Raw genomic sequence first — 19,480 nt, forward strand, 5'->3', positions numbered from 1 at the left:
CCTGGTTCATAGGTTGATGCTCAACCACTGAGCCAGGCCAGTTGGACGCATGTCTACTTTTTTGAAAGTATGAAAAGGTCCTGGCCAATGTGGCTCAGGTTACAGTGACATCCTGTGCATCAAAAGGTTTCGGGTTCGATCCCTGGTTGGGGCACGTGCAGGAGGCAACCAATCCATGTTTCTCTCTCATACATGGATGTGTTTCTCTCTCTTTTTCTTTGTCTCCCCTTCTCTAAAATCAATTTTTAAAAACTATGAAAAGGAAAATTTTAACTTTTTCAGCTGGTAGGGTATTTCTAATGTGACTCCTTTTCACAGTGAGATAAACCTATTTATATCAAACTGGATCATACAGAAAACTGAGCATAAGACTTATTAGAGCTCTATATTGACACGATTCCATGAACTCATTACTTTGTGTAAGATGTAGTTTGCATCCTAATGAGCAGCATTTGATATCTCTAAGCATGAACATGTTTTGTTCTCACCAGAAGCAGCCAGTGTAAGAGAAAAAGCTGCTTCCTTTGAGAAATCCAAACTTTCCTGCTGCTGATTTTGAACAAATTTCCAGCAAGTACGTATTCCTCAGCACCACATGCAACAAAGATAAAGTATCAAAACTACCTTTTCTCTAATTCCTACATAATTTAGAAGTAACTTAGTGGTTTGTTAGAATTAGCATAAAGTTTAAAAAGTCACCATTTCGGGAAATTTTTCAAAACCATGAATGAAGAACTTATTAGAAATCTGATGTGGGCGTAAATATGAGTAAGAAAGACATCCACAGAGTAAGCAAGTGGAAAATTTAATTAGCAGCAGCTAACGGTCACGGCGCATTCGCTCAGTGCCAGGCACTCTTCCAAGGGTTTGACGTGTACCCTCTAACTCTCACAACAAAAATCACAAGTTAGGTAATAGTATTAACCCCTCTTAACAAACAGTGAAAGAGAAGCACAGAGCTGTGAAATAACCTGATCAATGTTACAGAGTAATTAAGGGTTGGAAGAATTTTTGGTATAAAAGTTGTGAACAAATTAAGAATAGAAATATGAATTTTATTGTTGAAGTGATTCTTGGGACCATTTAGTCCAAGCCCTTTATTTTAAGTAAGAGGATGTCTTGTCAACAAGGTGAACTCAAATTCATTCTCTCTCTCTCTCTCTCTCTCTCTCTCTCTCTCTCTCTCTCTCTCTCACACACACACACACACACACACACACACACACACACACACACACACACAGTCTGTAGAAGAGCTGGCAAAGAGTTCCTTATCAGGGCCAGTATAGGCAGCATTGAGAGCCACACACCTTACCTGTGAGTTTAGAATATAAAGAGGAACAAAGCCCCAGATTTTACTTATTCTAGGTCTTAACTGGGGTGCTGAGTCTGTATATCTAGATCTAATAGACCACACAACCTGGGCCATCAGCTGCCACCAATCCATCCGTTATCACGTGGCTTGCAGGGCGGGCAGCTAGTGGGAAGGCTCCCAGGACAACCAGCAGACGCACACCCTCCCTGCCCCCAACCCCAACCGGCCCAGAAAGTTCATTAGCAGCAGTGATCCATGCCCAGTCTCAACGCTCCCAAGAAATTACAAACAGTGTCTCTTCTTATAAGGGTTAAAAATCTTTAGTCCTGCCCTAACTGGTTTGGCTCAGTGGATAGAGCATCGGCCTTCGGACTGAAAGGTCCCAGGTTCAATTCCGGTTAAGGGCATGTACCTTGGTTGCGGGCACATCCCCAGTAGGAGATGTGCAGGAGGCAGCTGATCGATGTTTCTCTCTCATCGATGTTTCTAACTCTCTATCCCTCTCCCTTCCTCTCTGTAAAAAAAATCAATAAAGTATATTTTTTTTAAAAATCTTTAGTCCTTACCCAAATCCTTCCCATCATCAACTATTCAGTGCTAAATAATATCCTCTTCTTAGAGCCTGGACATTTCTAGAATGCCAACAGATTCTAACCCCACACTAATGTTCCTCCCACTAGGTAAGCAAAATAATCAACTGACCTTGGACATCAAAGAATTCCACTATATAAGTAATAAAAGCAGGCTTTCCTTCTCTGTTGCATAAGTTACAAAATTCTTAAAACATAAGTTCAAATATACATTGGGCATAATCAGTAAGAAATAAAGGCAGGGAATTTTCAGTACTTTCCAATTGTAGGCATGTAACTCTAAAAATGATTGGGTATAGCCTAGTATCTAAACTGTTATTAAATTCTATACTTTCAGTGTGAAATCACCACGGCATACCTTTGGTATAGTTTTTTCAAAACATCTGTGATTCAGGAATTCATGAGGACCACTTTATAAATAGTGAATATCTTACACTTACGAGTTAAGTGCCACCCAGCGGGCACAGATTAGTGGTTGAGTGTCAACCTATGAACCAGGAGCTCATGGTTTGATTCCTGGTCAGGGTTGCGGGCTCGATCCCCAGTGTGGGGCATGCTGGAGGCAGCCTATCAATGATTCTCTCTCATCATTGACATTTCTATCTCTCCCTCCCTTCCTCTCTGAAATCAATAAAAATATTTTTTAAAAGAAGGAAGTCCCATTTTCATGAAATCTTTTGCCAGAGCATCACCCGCTCCTTCCCCTCTAAACCCAGAGACCTTTCCTACTGGCATCGTTCTTCAGCATTCTGTCTTGAATTGTCTATAAACCGAAGTTGATATTTTACATTTATTTGTTCAAATAAATATTTCTTTGATACAATGTGAGCAAGGTCCCCACCCTTTTGGAGCACATGTTCCAAATCCTCTGGTGGAATACCAGAGCTTGAAATGGCAAGGGCGAGCGGTGCTATTTTTTTGTCTTCCCAGCTGTCCGGAGGCATAATTGACAACTAAGTTCGTAATGTATTTAAAGATGATTTGATATATTTATACATTGTGAAAGGATTCCCCCATTGAATTAATAGACATTTCCATCACCTCACATATTTACCTTAATTTTTTTTCTACTCTTAGCAAATTTCAATTATTCAACACAGTGTTACCAACTATAGTCACCATGTTCTACAGTAGATCCTTAGACCTTATTCCATCTTATAACTGGAAGTTTGAAGCTTTTACCAACCTCTCCCTGTTTCCCTGACTTTCCCAGCCTTGGGAACCACTTTTCTACTGTTTCTATGAATTTGATTTTTATTATTATTATTATTATTCCACACATAAGTAATACCATGCAGTATTTGTCTCTCTGTCTGGCTTATTTCACTTAGCATAATGCCCTCCAGATTGACCCATATTGTTGCAAATGTCAAAGTCTCAGTGGCTTAAACACCAAAAGTGTGTTTCTTGCTCACACAGGATCCAGAGCATGTACACAGAAGGGGACTCCCACGGGGTCATTCGGGCGCCCAAGACTATTTACCTGGATGGAGGCCCTGTTGTCCCCAGGGGCTCAGGGTCAGGGAGGGGCGGGGGGGGGGGGGGCCTAGGTCCTCTCTACCGAGCTGACTGACTCAAGAAGAGTGAGGGACTCCTCCGCAGGAGGTTTCCTGGGCCGGGTCTAATGGTAGTACTACATCACTTCTGCACACTTTCCACTACAAACCTCCGGCTCCTGGCCACACCCAGCTCCCAGGGAGTCTGGAATGGTCTAACTACATGCCCAAGAGGCAAAAGAAATGTGTTTTGATGAACACAGTGTTCTCAGCCACAGGGAAAGTTCTAGAATGTTTAAGAAATAAACAGTTGACATACTAGAGCAGGGCTGGGACTAGGATGAAGTGAACGAAGCTCCTACAGTACAAAATGTAAGGAGCTGCTCACTCGTAGCCTAAGGCCAGTGTATCTTTTTTTTAAAATATATATATATATCTTTATTGATTTCAGAGTGGGAGGGAGAGGGAGGGAGAGATACATAGAAGCATCAATGACGAGAGAGAATCATTGATCGGCTACCTCCTGCATGCCCCTAACTGGGGCTCAAGCCCACAATCTGGGCATGTGCTCTGAATGGGAATCAAACTGTGACCTCCTGGCTCATAGATCGACACTCAACCACTGAGCCATGCCAGCCGGGCTGAGGCAACTATATCTTGAGATTTATGCCATATCTGCCCCTTTCCTTTCCTCCCCCTATCCTGGACAATTTAATACAGAAAAGGGAAAAAGAGAAATATGCTGCTTTAGCTACAGTTACCGGGAAAGGAGCTGGTCTTTTGAGAGAGAGTTAAACAACAAATGCAAAGGTCCCGAGACAGGAGCAAGTTTCCCGTTTGAGAAGCAGAGAGAGGTGAATGGGCCTGAGGCACCTGCAGAAATAAGCAGACCAAGTCACACGGCGCCCCGGGCTGACGAGGCGTTGGGCTTTATGTCAGATACAGACGACATCCACTGCAGCATGTCCGCGGTGACAGCAAACACTCCGACTTCTGTTTTATGACCAATCACTCTGGTCACCCTGTGGGGAGCTGGGCTGGAAGGCTGTGGATGTGGCACAGGACAGAGATGCTGATAGCCTGCTCTACAGCATGTCAACAGGCTGAGAGAAGAGTGGTTCAAAATCTACTGGAGAGGGACACAGACATGACAAGTGCTGCTGAGAAAACAAGGAGCAAAGGTTTAAGCCACTACGTGGACATTCGCGTCACACGGAGGCAGGAAAAACAGACGAGAACGCTGTGTCTCTCTCTAGAACTCGTGAGCTCCTTAGGGATCAGGGTGATGCTTCCTTTGTATGCTCTACAAGAATAATTCAACAAGGTATTTTTAAAAGAAAATAACATATATTATCAAAGCCTCAAGGCAATACACACACTATCCCCCACCTACAGAATAAGCATCAGTGCAACATTCTGAAGGAAGGTTGGCCATAAGATCTGAAGTCTCACCTTTGCTTCTTGGTGGGTAAGGCTGAGTCAAAGGCCTAGACTGAAATGCTAGCTCTGCCACTTACTAGATCTGTGACCTTGGGCAAAGGACTGACTCTCCTGCGCCTCAAGATTCTTCATCTATAGAAAGGAGGAAGAAATAGAGCCTGCCTCACAGGGCCATTTGAGGATGAAATGAAATCACATGTAGCCTCAAGAACTATGCGTGGTATATAGTACCTGCTCAATAAATGCAATGATCATAGTATATTAATTGTTATATCTAGTGCTGAAGTGGTTCCTAAGGGAAAAAATAAACAAGGATGTTCATAGCAGCATTATTAGTAATACTGAAAAGTTAATACTGGAATATTTAACTTCTAACAACAAGGACATGGATTTTTAAATTTCATGGTTGTCAACAATCCAGGCATTATAAATAATATCATTAAAAGAGTTGAGATTATGTGCTTATGATGTATTGTTTTAAAGTATTCTATTTATGGGAAAGGGAAGGGAAGGGAAGGGACATCTGGAAATATAAAAACCAAAATGTTATCGCTGAGTGGAAAGATGATTGCTAGCTTTGTTTTCTTCATTGTGTTTTCGGTTTTCCAAATTTCCAACAATGAATTAAATGTTGGTTTATATTCATTAAAAAAAATACTCCTGAGCTAGTGGCTTTTTTTAACCAACAACTTACGTGAGCATGGTGTCAAGTCGTTACCACTTGCTTCCAAGACAAAACACCTAAATGTCTCAACAATATGAGGGGTTATTACCAAAATAACTTTCAAAACCAAATGAAAGAAAATGCAGTATAAAGGACATGAACTACTAGCCCCTAATTAGTGGATACAGCTCATCTGGTTTCTTAAACACATACAGGTCAAAGGGGGAAAAAATTCCTTCTCTAGAATCTTCCATCAGGAAAAGACGCCGTGTGCATCCCCAGCCCCGTGTCCCTGTCTGGCAACATAACCAGTGTCCTGTGTTCACACTTTTGCTCTCTCTCACATCCTGGGAAGGCACTGGACTCCTAAGTGCTACACTTCTCCGGCAACGGCTTGCTAGAGTCGTGTATTAAATATGTTTATGTTTAAAATCTCTAACATCCTCTCCAATTTGGTCCTCCCTATGGACATCTGTATAAATTAAATGTTCAATTTGAAATTATTAAATCTACATATTATGGTGTCTTTCAATGGGTAGTACAAAAATTACACCAATAGTGGCTTTCTTATTAACAATAAGCTAGGTTTTTAAATGGAAAAAAGGCAAGATTTCTGTAATTGAAAGAGCCAGCTGCATCTAATAAATAGAATTTTTTTTACAACTTTGCTGTCACTTCCCCACTGAAAGCATGTAATATCTAGACCCTTTCCTCATCTGCCTGCAAGTCAGACTGCACTGCAAAATGAGCCACCAATGGATCTGGAGAGCACATTGTAAGTGGCCAGCTGCCATTCAGGTCAAGCTTCGGGGAAACTTTAATCCTTCTCAGGTGACGTTACTTGTATTCTACAACATCCAGTTGATCTCCTCAAATATTTTCCTTCCTCTCCTCTCTAAGCCTTCCAGAGAGTGTTTAAGTAGCACAAAGTACTGTTTTTCTACCCAATGAGCCTCAGATTACACCAGGCCGGAGCTACTGTATGCTCACTCAGTAGCTTCTCTGAAAGCTGTTAACAGAAAACATTATCAGAAGATGTCTAATAGAAGTCAGGTTTTCAGAAGGTTTGCATTTCATTCTTGTTAGCGGGAGCCAAAAAGATGTTTTGGATGTCAGTCTCCCACTACTGTTTCAGTAGCAGGAACTATTCATTGGAAGACTTCACCTCCTCCATCTGACAGGCAAAATGGTTTGACACAAATCAAAGCATTTCATTCACTTGTAGTGAAGTTGATCCACTGGCTGGCCAGATGCGGACCAACTCCTTACTCTAAAGACTGGCAATTAGAGGGAAAGAATTAAGTGCATTGTCTGCTTTTCCTATAATAACTATGTTTCATAGGAATAAACTATGTATGGCTAAAATTAACTTTTAAATTAATTTATTTATTTTGAGAGAGAGAGAGGAAAGGAAAGGGAGGGAGGGAGGGAGAAAAGGAGGGAGAGAGAATGATTTGTTGTTCCTCTTATTTATGCATTCATTGATTGATTCTGTATGTGTCCTGACCGGGGGATACCCACAACTTTGGTGTATTGGGATCACACCCTATCTGGCCAGAACTGAACTGATTTTTAATAAAATTTCAGCTAACACATGTGAAAGGAATAATGAAAAAAAAATTTTAAGATCACTATTTGCAAATCCTAATGAAAACTGATGATTCAGACAAAGATCATTAATAGAAGAAACCATTAGCTAAAAGTTGAATAGGAACCTTAAAATGGAAGGATCAGGCTGTTACCACATGAACCTTTGATCAATCTCAGCGTCACTAAAAATGGCACATGGGATCTTGTGCTTCCTGATTGGTGTAAAATGAAGCACAGAGCACCACCTGCGGAAGTGTTCCAGCCAAAAACGTTGAACCTGAATCTAATCCAACCTTCAAGGAGACCTTCAAGTTAACAGATAATATGGAGGATATTGAAAAATATATAAAAAGTCAAATGACCCCCCAGGAGGGAGAAAATGGAAAAATCCAGAATATCAGACATTCTGCAAAAAACTGACCAGGGTTTTTCAGTAAGTCAATGGCATAGGAAGACGGGTGGGAAAGTCCTGATTTAGAATCAAAGAAACTTGAGGGACATATCAACCTAGCCATGTGTGGCTATTACTCGAATGCTGATTCGTACACACTAGCTGTATCAAGATATTTTTGAGACAAATGATGACGTTTGATTACATACTGATTAAGATGTGTTACCAAAGAATAAGCATATTTGCAAGAAATACATAGGATGAAAGGACATCATCTGGGCTTTGCTTTAAAATAAGTATTTCATAATTGACAGGATACAGTCAAGATCACATCAGCCACTGCATGACTTATTGGCCACCAGGAGTGGTACGATTGGCTTCCCTAACTCCACAACAAACTAACCACAATCCACTAATGGTGCCTCTGGGAACCACCACTGTCCACTATCAAACAACATTTGGTTTTTCAAATTACGTAGTCTCTTGACCCTAACAAAGTTTCTCCACTATACTGAGCTGGTGGAAGGAGGGTGACCACAGTATATCTTTCACCAGTAGAAGGAATGCTATGGATAGGACAGCTCTGACTTCTCTCACAGCATTAAACAGATATCCAGATCCTTGGATAAATAAAAGAATTCAAGTTAGTTTGCTCATTCCAATCACCCAACCTACAGCTGTTCTCTGCCACGGCTTCCCAGAACTAGCTCCCTCAAAATTCTTCTCTAAGCCTGACCCTGAAACACACATGCACAAACAACTCCAAAGAAAGTGAACTTCTAAAATATCATCAAGCAGCAGAGTGTCAAAATGAGCATGACCTGTAACAAAGTATTCTCCCACCTACAAGAAACTGCCCAGAGGACATAAGTCAAAGACTAGGTCTGCCTTCATTTAACTCAGATTCACAGATTGTAACCTGGGAGCCCCAGGTGCCAGTCCTTCTCCATCCACTGGGCTGCCAAGTGTTTCTCATTCGAATGGAGAGTCTTCAAAGACCAATCATGGCAGAAGGTCTGAGAAAAACAAATACCTTTGTTACCCACCAAAGGTCTACTTCTGTGGGGGGTGACAGACATAGGATGTGTCACTTGGTTATAGGGCTATTAACCCCACTCTGATTCAACGAAACTGGAACCTGGTCTTGAAACTGAAGCAGTGTGCTAAACTAAATATCCAATTTGATGATGATATAGCACAAATTCCTCAGCATTAGAAACCAGCTTTGACCACAGCATGGAAGGTGAACAACAAGGAACAGAAGGGTTTTTTAATCCTACATCAGACTTTCATTACTTGAGGAGAGAGAAAACTTAAACAAAATAAATAAACTTTGGATTTTTCAAATAAAATCAGACAATTTCCACCATTCTCAAAGGGATGATGCATTGAAAGAAATGGGTTTCTCCATAAACATTAAAGAATTTGGCAAACAATTAATTGGGAAGTATCAATTTGAACTTGTTTGGGCAACCCCGAATTTTACCAGTTGCTTAATTTTTTAGGCATGCATTTTATGGAAAACATCCTTAAAAAACAAACAATCAAACAAAAAACCCTAATGTTTTCCAAGTGGCTGTAGAAGCTGGAATCCATCCCCGGGCTAATGCAATTCCTAGCTTCAATTATCTGCCTTCCAGATATTATTAAAACTGAGAGGTTGGTTACATTTGCCTTTTGATGAAAAGGTCTTGTATGAAGGAGATTAGGGACCAAACCCAGAAACGCTCAGTCAGCCTGAAAGCTCTCTTTATGGTTCCTTTTCCCCTCCCTCTCCGTGAGGATGTTATGATGATGATGGCATCAGTCTTACTGGAGAAAGCAGAGCAGGTTTGCGACCTGAACCTACAGGGGAAAGCGGAGCAAACACAAATCTTACAGAAAGTCAGAGAACAAAGCACCAGGAAAAGAATGCAGAGTGTGCCCTCTATCGGTGTGAGCGTTTGCATTGTGGAGTGGCTGCTTGGCAAGTCGTATCCAGCAATAGGTGAGAGGCTAAGGCCCTCAATGTGGAAAAATTCCAAATGTGCTGACCCAGCAGCAAGGATCCAGCAGAAGCCCGTTTGGCCAGAACTGATGAGGGCTCGGCCTGGTTCTGACCAGTCTATGAACTGGCAGCGTGAAACATACAAGTCACACCGGTGCCAGCACCATATGGCATCAGCTGGAAGATTGCAACAGCGATTGCTAACACTATATCACTGCTTTGTTAATGAGATAAAAATTAGACCATATGAGAAGTTTTAACAGAACCCCTTATTCTGTCTATTTATTTTGTACTTTTATAAACTTTTTAGGGAAATGGAGAGGAGACTTTAACAACTATTGTCTTGGAGTAAGGAGTATTAGCCAAGGAAGTATTTGCTAAAATAAATCTTGAGATGGTGCTCCCAACGTGTCCTCATACTGTAAAGTATACTCGGGGCAAGTGTCTAGAAACCGACACACAGAACATGAACTTGGAGGACAAATTTCTGTACCATTGTGAAGCAGCCGGTTGGCATCATGCTAATTAAGAAGGTTACCTCGTATTTCTTTAATCACTGCTTCTTAACGTGTTGAAGGAAAGAAATGAACTGCAGGCCACTTTGATAATTCAGCGAAAGCTCTAGATCCTCTCTATATATACCTACCTTCCCTCCCCCACAAAGAAAAAAAAAAAAGAAAAGATTTTCCTTCTAATTATAGGAGACACAAAAACACTGTCCCCGCCTCTGGAGTCCCAAGTGAAGAAACCTTATTCAAAAGGAATGTTCCGACCAAGCCTACCTCTGTTTCATAAGTGTGCTTACTATCCTCCCATGGGTGATGGAAATGAAAAGGTTCTGAGTAAATTGTAAGGCTTTCCCAACAACTGTCTAAGGGGGAAAGCTACCTATAATTAGTTTCTAGGCTTTAGAGTAGATGTAAGACAATTTAATAACTTTTCTCTAACCCTGATTGGTTATCTGATTGTATTCTGATTGCTAAAATATGTGTGTATACATAAAATACACATATACACACACATGCATGAGTGTGCACCCACAGATACACATACATTTGTTCTGGCTATCAGAATACCAGAAATAAAAGAGGTTCCTATAATTCATATACAAGATTGGTTTTTTTAAATAATAATAAACTTAGCCATATTAATATGCAAATTTTACCAGATCACACTTAAGGTCCTACACCTCAGTTTCTCCACCCCCTCAGCACTCCGTTACTTCATATCAGTTATGTTATTAGCAAAATTATGAGTTGTAGTTAGTCCTGAGGCTGAATAGTCTGTGGACCAAAGAACTTTGAATGGGTACAAAGGTGGTTTCTTTCCTTTTTTAAAATGAATATTTATGTTGAAAGTGTACAAGAAAAGCCAGGCAATTCAGGAGGGTTGAATTCTAGTTCTATTTCTTTTCAATGTACCTGTTAGTTTTTATAAAATCACATTTATTTCAGTGAGCAGCTCATCTTCCTAATAAGTCAACCCAGTCTCAACTCTTTCAAAGGCAGTGAATTATCAGTGCTCTTCTGAAAGTCACAAGAAACTACATAGCCTACTCACACAATTTAGAACTTGTTCTAAATTGCGCGCGCGCGCACACACACACACACACACACACACACACACCTGTGCCTCTCACAGGTATCTCTGCATAACTAGATTTACAGTAAAGTCAAAAACGTAAGGATGCAGACTGAATGTTCTCCTCTACTAATTGATCTATGTTACTGATATGATTACCTTTTAAGAAGATAAATACTGCTTCCTTTTATTTTCCCCTAAATGCTTATTCATATAGACAAAGTATTTTTGGGGCAAAAAAAAAAAATCCATTATTGACTCTTTCTCTAAAAGAAGTGTTTTTAAAATATAGGTTACCCCCCACAGAGTTTACCCAACCCTGCCCCAAACTCACCTGTCATTTGAAATACTCTATCATTCAAATTATAAACAGATGTGTAGATTAAATACTCCGTAACAGAAGCCACAGGCATGAGTCTATAGGAGTTAGTGGGGGCGCTATAGAGGACAGGACACTGGGGACATCACCTACTCACAGGGTCATCAGGAGTCAGAGAAACTCAACCGCATGTAACACATAGGCACTTATACTCTGAAATCCTGAGGATTATGAAAAGAGACTACAAGATGAGGACTGGACTGGGGATGCTTTTATACATCAGTGCTGTTTTGTTTGTCTTTAAACTCTAAAGAAGACTATAGTACACAGTGAGTTTATACTCATTGTCTAATCATTCATTCAAAGTGTAACTACGTCCAAAGACCTTTGACTGAAAGAAATTTCTCATGAAGTCACCAAAATCATTATAATGGGAAATAAACAAAACCTCATAGTCAATGACTTTTTGTTCAGCCACAACTTGCGGAGGAAGCATTCTTTAGACTTCGTTTGGGGAAGTATCAAGATGAATATGCTAAAGTTCTGCCAAAGAGGAACCTAAAATATAGTAATAAGGTTTATGGCAAAATAACCAGAATAAAAGTGAAAATAAGAGTTCTTTAAGAGCAGCACAAAAAGTTAAAAAAACAGGGAAAATTCCAGGAAGGCTTCGTAGAGGCAGTGATGTTTTAGCCATGAACTACCACATGTTCAACAACATGAAAACACATGGCGTGGTTGGAAATGAAGTAATCTGGTATAGCTTAAGGGTATAGTACTTTCAGGGTGGTGGAAGATTGGAAACAGGCTGCAGTCAGATGATAGGGAACCTTGAATGCAACGTAAAAAAGGTAGTTGAGCCGAAACCGGTTTGGCTCAGTGGATAGAGCATCGGCCTGCGGACTGAAGGGTCCCGGGTTCGATTCCGGTCAAGGGCATGTGCCTTGGTTGCGGGCACATTCCCAGTGGGGGGTGTGCAGGAGGCAGCTGATCGATGTTTCTCTATCATCGATGTTCCTAACTCTCTATCCCTCTCTCTTTCTGTAAAAAATCAATAAAATAAAATAAAAAAAAGGTAGTTGATATGGAGACCTGGAAGGTTTGAGGTTTATTAGAAGAGAAGTCACATGATCAGGTCTGTGGATGAGGAAAAGTCAGTTTGGCAGCAATCACTGTAAAGGATGAAGTGAGGAAGAAGTGGATGCTGCGAGATGAGAGTCAGTGAGGGTCTGAGCTACAAAATACCTTTGGGAATGGAAAGGAAAGGGTGGATATGAACAGCATTTCTGAGGTAGACTCACTAGGACTGAATGAACCAATAAAAGAGGAAACAGGAAAGTCAAAGCCTACAGTGTGGCTTCCAGCCTTGACACATAGAAACCCTATAAATAAAAATAAGAATACAGGCAGAGGAACACATTTGGGAGAGGGCATAAAGGACAAAAAGAAGTTGTCGAGTTGTGCATGAAATGGAAAACATACCCACACAGGAAGGTGCATGGAATATCTATCCATATAGGAAGGTGCATGGACTATCTATCCATATAACAGTAGTTGGGAAATCAGAGGGTAATATATTCTGAAGCTCAAAAAACTCATTCATTCTAAAAAGAAAAAAAAAAAGTTGGGGCTTGAGTGGAAGGACTCTATGTGTAAATAACAATTCAAGATATAGGGATGGGTGGGAAGAATAAAGAAATAGCCGTCTATGCCTATTCCAAATGAGGGACATAAGAGGAGAAGTAGGCAGAATGTGGAGGCAAAACTAGAGCATGGAGCCACTAGCCAAAGGAAGAGACTTTTCTGGATAGGAGTGATAAGATATCTCCAGAGGAACGAGTAACAGGACTGCAACCATGTTGGTGGTGTTGGCAATGAGGTGAGTACTGGGTATGGATGATATAAAAAAATAAAAATAAAAAACCTTTCCTGAAATGAAATGAATGAAAGAGGACTGTTAAGCAAGGGAAAAGAGAAGTGAAAAAAAAAAAGGAGGGGAGGTGGGGGGAGAGGGGAAGAGATTGGAAAAATCCCTGGGGAAGGAGGAGATGAAGAATTTTAGAATTAGGGGGCAGCAGCATGCTTGAGAAGAAAGTGGGTGATACAGAAAGTCCTAGAAGAGAGATGAATAAGGGTTGGCCTTGGAAAAACTGAAAATGCTCTATCCTTTCTTACTCATTCCCTCTCCTCCTCCTCCTTCCCATCCCCTGTCTCCCACCCTGTTCTGTCAACCTGGATGAGAGAAAGATGGAAAGAAAACAAGAACTGAGAAAGAAAAGTGAAAATCCTTTTTAGTTGCAAAAACCCAATCCCTTAGAGTCATACCATCCCCACCCCTCTTCTTGACACACACCCACATGCCTATATATACACACACATATATACATGTATGCTTATATACATGCCCTATCATATAAATAGTTAGGTCTGTAATATATGCACTTTAATATTAATTTCACCCTCCATATGTATTCTAGCTAAAATATGAAAATTTATAAACATGGTTATGTAACACTATATTTACCTAAAGGTGAGTCCTTGATTGCTGTAAATCCTGGGGGAAAATAATGAATATCATGATAATTAGAAAAAAAAAAAAAGTTTAAAACTTTATCTTCATATGAGAGCTTACCATCTCCTTTCAGCAGAGTGGTGATCAAGTGATATATCAAATGATGTCTGTCATCTATTTCCTGGCCTTGGGAGAGGCGAGAATACTTATTTCCAGTGGCGGGGGGGGGGGGGGGGGGGGGGGTAAGGGATGAATTAAAAGACAGCCATTTGGGAGGAAAGAAGTAAAAAGTAGCCTGGACAATCCATAAACTGGCCAGTTCGTCTCTGACTAGATCAAGAGGTGGTTTTGCATTAAGGAATTAGAAGTGTCATTTCCAACTTGTGATTTCTGCAACTATTGGATTCCACCCAAGCTGGATTGTACAAGCAGATGCAGAGAGCCAGGATTAAATGGAGGCCTGGGAGAGTGTCACCCATTCCGAATCACTCCCCAAAGTTTCGGTAGCTAACTGAGGTGTTGGCTGGGGCAGGGCGCCTTCCTGACCTCCGTGCACGGCTAAGACACTCGCCGGAAGAACGCGGAATCACGCAGGAAGAAAGAGCAGCCCGTCAACCAAAGAAAAGAAAGAACGTGTTTATGTTGCAAAGTTAAACGTCCCATCGGCTTTTCTGAAATACCCTGGAACCTAAAGAAAGTGAGCATACAAAATGTATTTTGAAGCTCTTTTGTTTAAGTGCAGGTTAATACGTTCCATGTGCCATTTCATATTTTGAAAGAATACTGTGAGGAATAGGCTATCACTCAAAGTATTGTAAAAGCAAGTATCTCCACATCTCTTCATTCCATTTTTAAAGACGCAAATTAGTTTAGCCCTCTAAGGTCTGAGAGAAAACGTTTATGTTTTTTACCAGCCTCAGTTGCCAGAAACACCCCACACGGTTTGTGATAAATACTTCGCTTTTATGGAAGAAGCCAAATCCAATCTCAGGAGAACGAGGTGCCCCCACCCTTCAGTGTGGAGAAGGCTAGGGCCGGAAGCACTTGTGACACCGCGCCCCTTCCCATCACACCACCAGGAGCACCAGTTATAGGTCTGGGGGCCTTGCTGCTTTTAAAAGAATTTTATCAAGAAGTTTTCATAAAACCCTGGTTAAAATGTGACGGAGCATATACACAGAATGAGGGAGACATAAATATAAGTCACTATGTACCAGGCTCGAGAAATCCCAGGGGCCTATAATAAAGTAATGATGTGTCTACCCACCTCTCAGTAATTCAGCCTGAAATGTGGCTTACAACCACTACAAAAAATAAGATGAACCAAATAAGCCAGTTTGCCATACAAATAAATCACGAGAGGTCCAAAGACAGATGCAGGCAGTAGGGGTTAACAGTAGCTAATAATGACTATGCCTTTGAACGGGAGGTGGGGAAGGGGGGTGGGGGGGCAATGAGTTATGACTGTTAACATACAGACTGCACAGGAGTTGTCAATCAGCTTTTCAAAACGTTGACACGTGTCTCCCCTCAAGATATTCTCGGTATTGTGTTCGTGCCTGGTTCATTTTTAAAAAATTAATGCTGCCAGGCCCTCTTAGTGTTTATCAAATGAATTTTTATTTTAGAAATGTGTCTAACTAAAGGGGAAGAAAGATGAACCGGGGTTGCTTATGATGGTCTCCCCCAGAGAAAGGTTCGTCCAAAAGGAGGGGAGGCCGGCATTCTATGCTCTAAATCCTCTGGCTATATTTTGAAATAAAACATAGAGTTAAATGATATATTTGCTCTCTCTTCCCCACTGGATGCAATTGATTTTAACTGACTAAATTATCTGATCTCTGCCAAGAATTTTATTTCATTAAGAAAATGATATTATAGTGCATCTGAGATCATAGAGCAGACTAAACATAGTGCCAAAGAAGTTCTGAGAATGCTCCACAGTGAAGGTCTGATTATTTGCAGATGGAATATGAAGAGGGAAAAAAAAAAAAAAAAAAAACCAGTATCAGATCCCAGGCATTAGCCTAACCAATCCTGGTATCACTGCTGCCTGCATGGCAGCCCAGAGCCAAGAAAAGAACTGATCTTCTGAACCACAACACCTTCTTCTTTTAAGGTACTAATCACTTTTCCTCCTGGAAAGTAATATTTAACTGCCACTATTCCAACACAAAGGGGGAAGGGGAAATGTTGGGGCCACAATGGGCTCTAGCATGTCAGCTGTCACTGCGGACACGATTTGGCCGGTAGTCAAGCACTCACCAAGGAACTCATTTAAATCCATCTCCTTCGGGAAAGCCAATTGTTTGGGACGCGCAACAATTGGGGTGTAGGATCAATCAGGGGACGTGAGATCAATTAAAACCAGCTTAAGTTTGTGAAGAGGAACAATTCACACAACCTGAGTTAGATCTCTATTCATTTCAATACCCTCACAATGCAATCCTTAAGCTTCCTTGCAAAGCAGAATAGCTACTATCACCCTACACTGTCTAGCCAGCCCTTTAAGTAGTTCCACTTTTAATTAAAAACACAGTGCCCCCTTTGTTGGCACAGATAGTGTGGTCACCCTTAAGGACCGCAGTTATTTTAGCCAGAAACGTGGGATTTGGGAAGGGACATCTGTTAAGAAAAAAAAGAGGTGGGGGGAGGAAGGGGAAATACACTTGGATAGAATTTTATTTTTCTGTACAACCCTCCCAACGTACATGTACTTGAAAGCATTTGAATTTCACGAAAAATCGAAAAGTTGGGTTTGGCAAACGTTACCCCTGCACACTTCAGGATTGGGCTGCTAAATGTCAGCACTTGGGGGGGGGGGTATGAGATTTTGCTAAAGCAGCTTTGAAATAAACAGGCTTTGCCTCCGGTACCTAAGAAGGCAGAGCGGGACTTGGAGATGGCACGGGGGAGAAGCCTGCAGTATCGCTTCTGGCCGCAGGAGTGCTGTAATGTCCTGCTCCACGTTAAACTCTACAGGAACCGAACGCCGGATGCCTCCCAGCTCAGCCACCACCGGACAGACTGTGTGGGTCCGAAAGACAGCCCTGAATTAGCAAGTCCGCTAACTCACAAGCACTTGGCAAAGGCCTTTTGATGTTTCGATATTTCTCAAACTCTAAGCACTTGACTTTTTCGACCCAGGAGACCCGCAACTTCTGCTTATAAGAGGGGGGGGGGGGGGGGGGGGACGAGGGGGAAGCCTCTCCAAACACTTTTGACCACAGTGTAATCAAAAATTGCCAGCTCGACCAAATAATACCTCGAAAGAAAACCCTGGGGTGGAGAAAGGAGCCGGTGGGAGGGGTGGGGAAGAGAGGGACTTTTCCAAGATTTGCTATCCATTATCAAACTCCCGTGGCCTCTGGGAGGCATTTCTCCCTAGTATTTTTATACAGAAAAGTTCTAAACATAAGCATTTCCAAATGTCAGAAATGAGAGAGAAAGAGCACGAGAGAGATAAACCACAGGTCTGCAGCGTCCGTGGGAGCACGGGCTGGGGGAGGCTGCACGCCGCGCGGGCCATCTCCAGCTCTTGCCCTCGGCGGGGCCGGCCTCCAGCCCCGCGGGGAGGTGAGAACAGCTTAACGACTTCCTACAAAACTGTGAAAAATTAGGGTGCGAAAAGCTCCCTCCGAAATCTGGGCTGCAGGACTGGAGGTTCCATAAAACGAGTTATAAACAAATCACATCACAGGTCGAGCGAGACGTTTATAGCCCGGAGACATCAAGATCTGTTAACCTCAAGGCAAATTCTAACCGCGCCAAAGTTCAAATGGCTCGATGGCCCTGAAGGGCGGCTGCGCACCTCCCAGGAGCGGGTATAATGCAAGGTGTAGGAGGGTTGGGGGGCGGGGGAGGGTGTTTAAATCCCGCAGAAGACTTGATTGTGTTTAGCAGCTCTCCCTCTAAGTGCAGTTGGATTAGCTACAGCCACAGCGGGGCTCAGGGACAGAACCTGGCGCTCTAACTCCGCAGGAGAGCTGGCTCTCTCTCTGAAACCTTTCTGGAGGCTTCCACTCGCCTTTTCCGCAGCTCACACAAGTGATGGAGAGGGAGGGAGCGGTTGAAAAGCCGCAAGTGAATTTCATGGAGACCAGAAGCCTCTCTCAGAAATAGCTGCTTTGTGGAGAGAAGTAAATGGGGGGCGGGCGGGGGGGGGGGGGGCGCAAAGCCCGGCCTGTCCCCAAAACATCCCTGGACTGGCGAGCGCTCCCCAGAAAACCTGCTCCCCAGCTCCCGCTCAAAGCAGAAAGTTCCGTGAAGCATCTCACGCAGCCTGAGGTTCCAGAAAGAGACATCAATGTGGCCCTTTTCCTGGAAATGCAGGTCCTCCGCCTCGGCTTGGGACCCCTCCGAGACGCGCTCCCGCGCCCTCTCTCTCACACGCGCGCACACGCGCCGGTAGGCTGCGTCCGGAGCGATCTGGGGTCACGATTCGGGGCGCACGTGCGCGGGGGAAGGTAGAGCTGCAAGGGGAGACGGTCAAACGGACTCAAAGGAAAAGGAGACGGAGAAGAACAAGGACATTGGGTGCCAAATAAGAAATGAGACCGAAGGAGAGAAGAAGTCGGAGGAGACGCGCGGCGGCGAACCTGCGCAGGACCACACCAGGGAGCCCCGCGCACCCCACGCCAGCCGGGACCACCCGGCTCCCCGCACGAGCCGCTCCGGCCGGCCACACCTTCCGAGGACAGGAAAACCGCGTCGTGCGGGGCTCCGCGCCCGGAGAGTGGGGAGCGGTGGTGTGCCCTGCAGTGGGGGGGGGTGGGGGGGGCACCCTCCTGCTCCCTGGCGCCCAGGGAGCGCGGGCAGGAGGGAGCGCCGCGACCCGCCCTCCCGCGCCGCGCACCTCGGGGGAGAGCACCCACCTCGCTTGCTGCGCCTCCACCGGTTGCCTTGGCAGTGGCTGTAATCCATGCAGTTCAGGATGATGAGGGCAAAGGAGAAGAGGCGAAACTGCATCTGGGCGGTCGGGCGGGGGAGAGACGCCTCTCAGAGTCGGGGAACTGGAGGGCTCATCAGAGGAGAGGAGCCGGCGCTGCCCGCTGCTGGGAAGACGCAGAGGGAGAGTGGCCAGGAGCCCGAGGACCGCGCCGGTCAGTGCCGCGCGGCCAGCATCTCCCCGCCTTGACCCTGTGAGACCAGGAGGGGAAACGGGCTGGGTGGGGGGGTGGGGGTGGGGGGTGGAGAGCCCCAGGGAGGCAGCCGCCCCTGCGCGCGTCCCAACTTAAGAAGGGGAGGGAGCGGGGAGCGGGGAGCGGACTCCCTGCCAGGCACTGGCCGCGGAGCAGCTCAACCCCGAGCGCACAGCTGCCGCTGACCGGGAGCGGGAGGTGATTACAATCAGGAAATTAGCAACCTCCGCGGCGCTGGAGGCTGCGACCCGGGGGGAAAGGGCGTGTGCGGCTCTCTAGGGCAAGGATGGAGCCCCGAAGGCACCGAGGGCGCGGGGCTAAAGGAGCGCTTTTCGGCCCTTGGGTCCCAAGGTGGGACACCCAGGCGCCGTTGGTCCCGGGGGCGTCGCCTGCCGTGGGCACTTACGTCTCGGGCGGTGCGGGTGCCTTAGGCGCGGCGCCCCATCCCGGGCTC

The 19,480-nt window shown here is 43.9% G+C and overlaps 1 protein-coding gene across 2 annotated transcripts in view; it reads right to left on the bottom strand.

The window, feature by feature from the left end:
- The window catches only part of RSPO2 (R-spondin 2), a 146,007-nt gene extending 127,154 nt beyond the window's left edge, over window positions 1–18,853 (bottom strand). The window contains exon 1 of one of the 2 annotated variants that reach the window (XM_008143397.3): window positions 18,760–18,853. In XM_008143397.3, coding sequence (XP_008141619.1) covers window positions 18,760–18,853 — 94 coding nt within the window. Of the gene's footprint in view, window positions 1–18,738 lie in introns of both variants that reach the window. The other variant, XM_054708655.1, reaches the window with a different exon arrangement.
- Between the last annotated feature and the right edge of the window lie 627 nt (window positions 18,854–19,480).

Source organism: Eptesicus fuscus, chromosome 19 (assembly GCF_027574615.1).
Source record: "Eptesicus fuscus isolate TK198812 chromosome 19, DD_ASM_mEF_20220401, whole genome shotgun sequence".
In the NCBI taxonomy this organism is placed as follows: domain Eukaryota; kingdom Metazoa; phylum Chordata; class Mammalia; order Chiroptera; family Vespertilionidae; genus Eptesicus; species Eptesicus fuscus.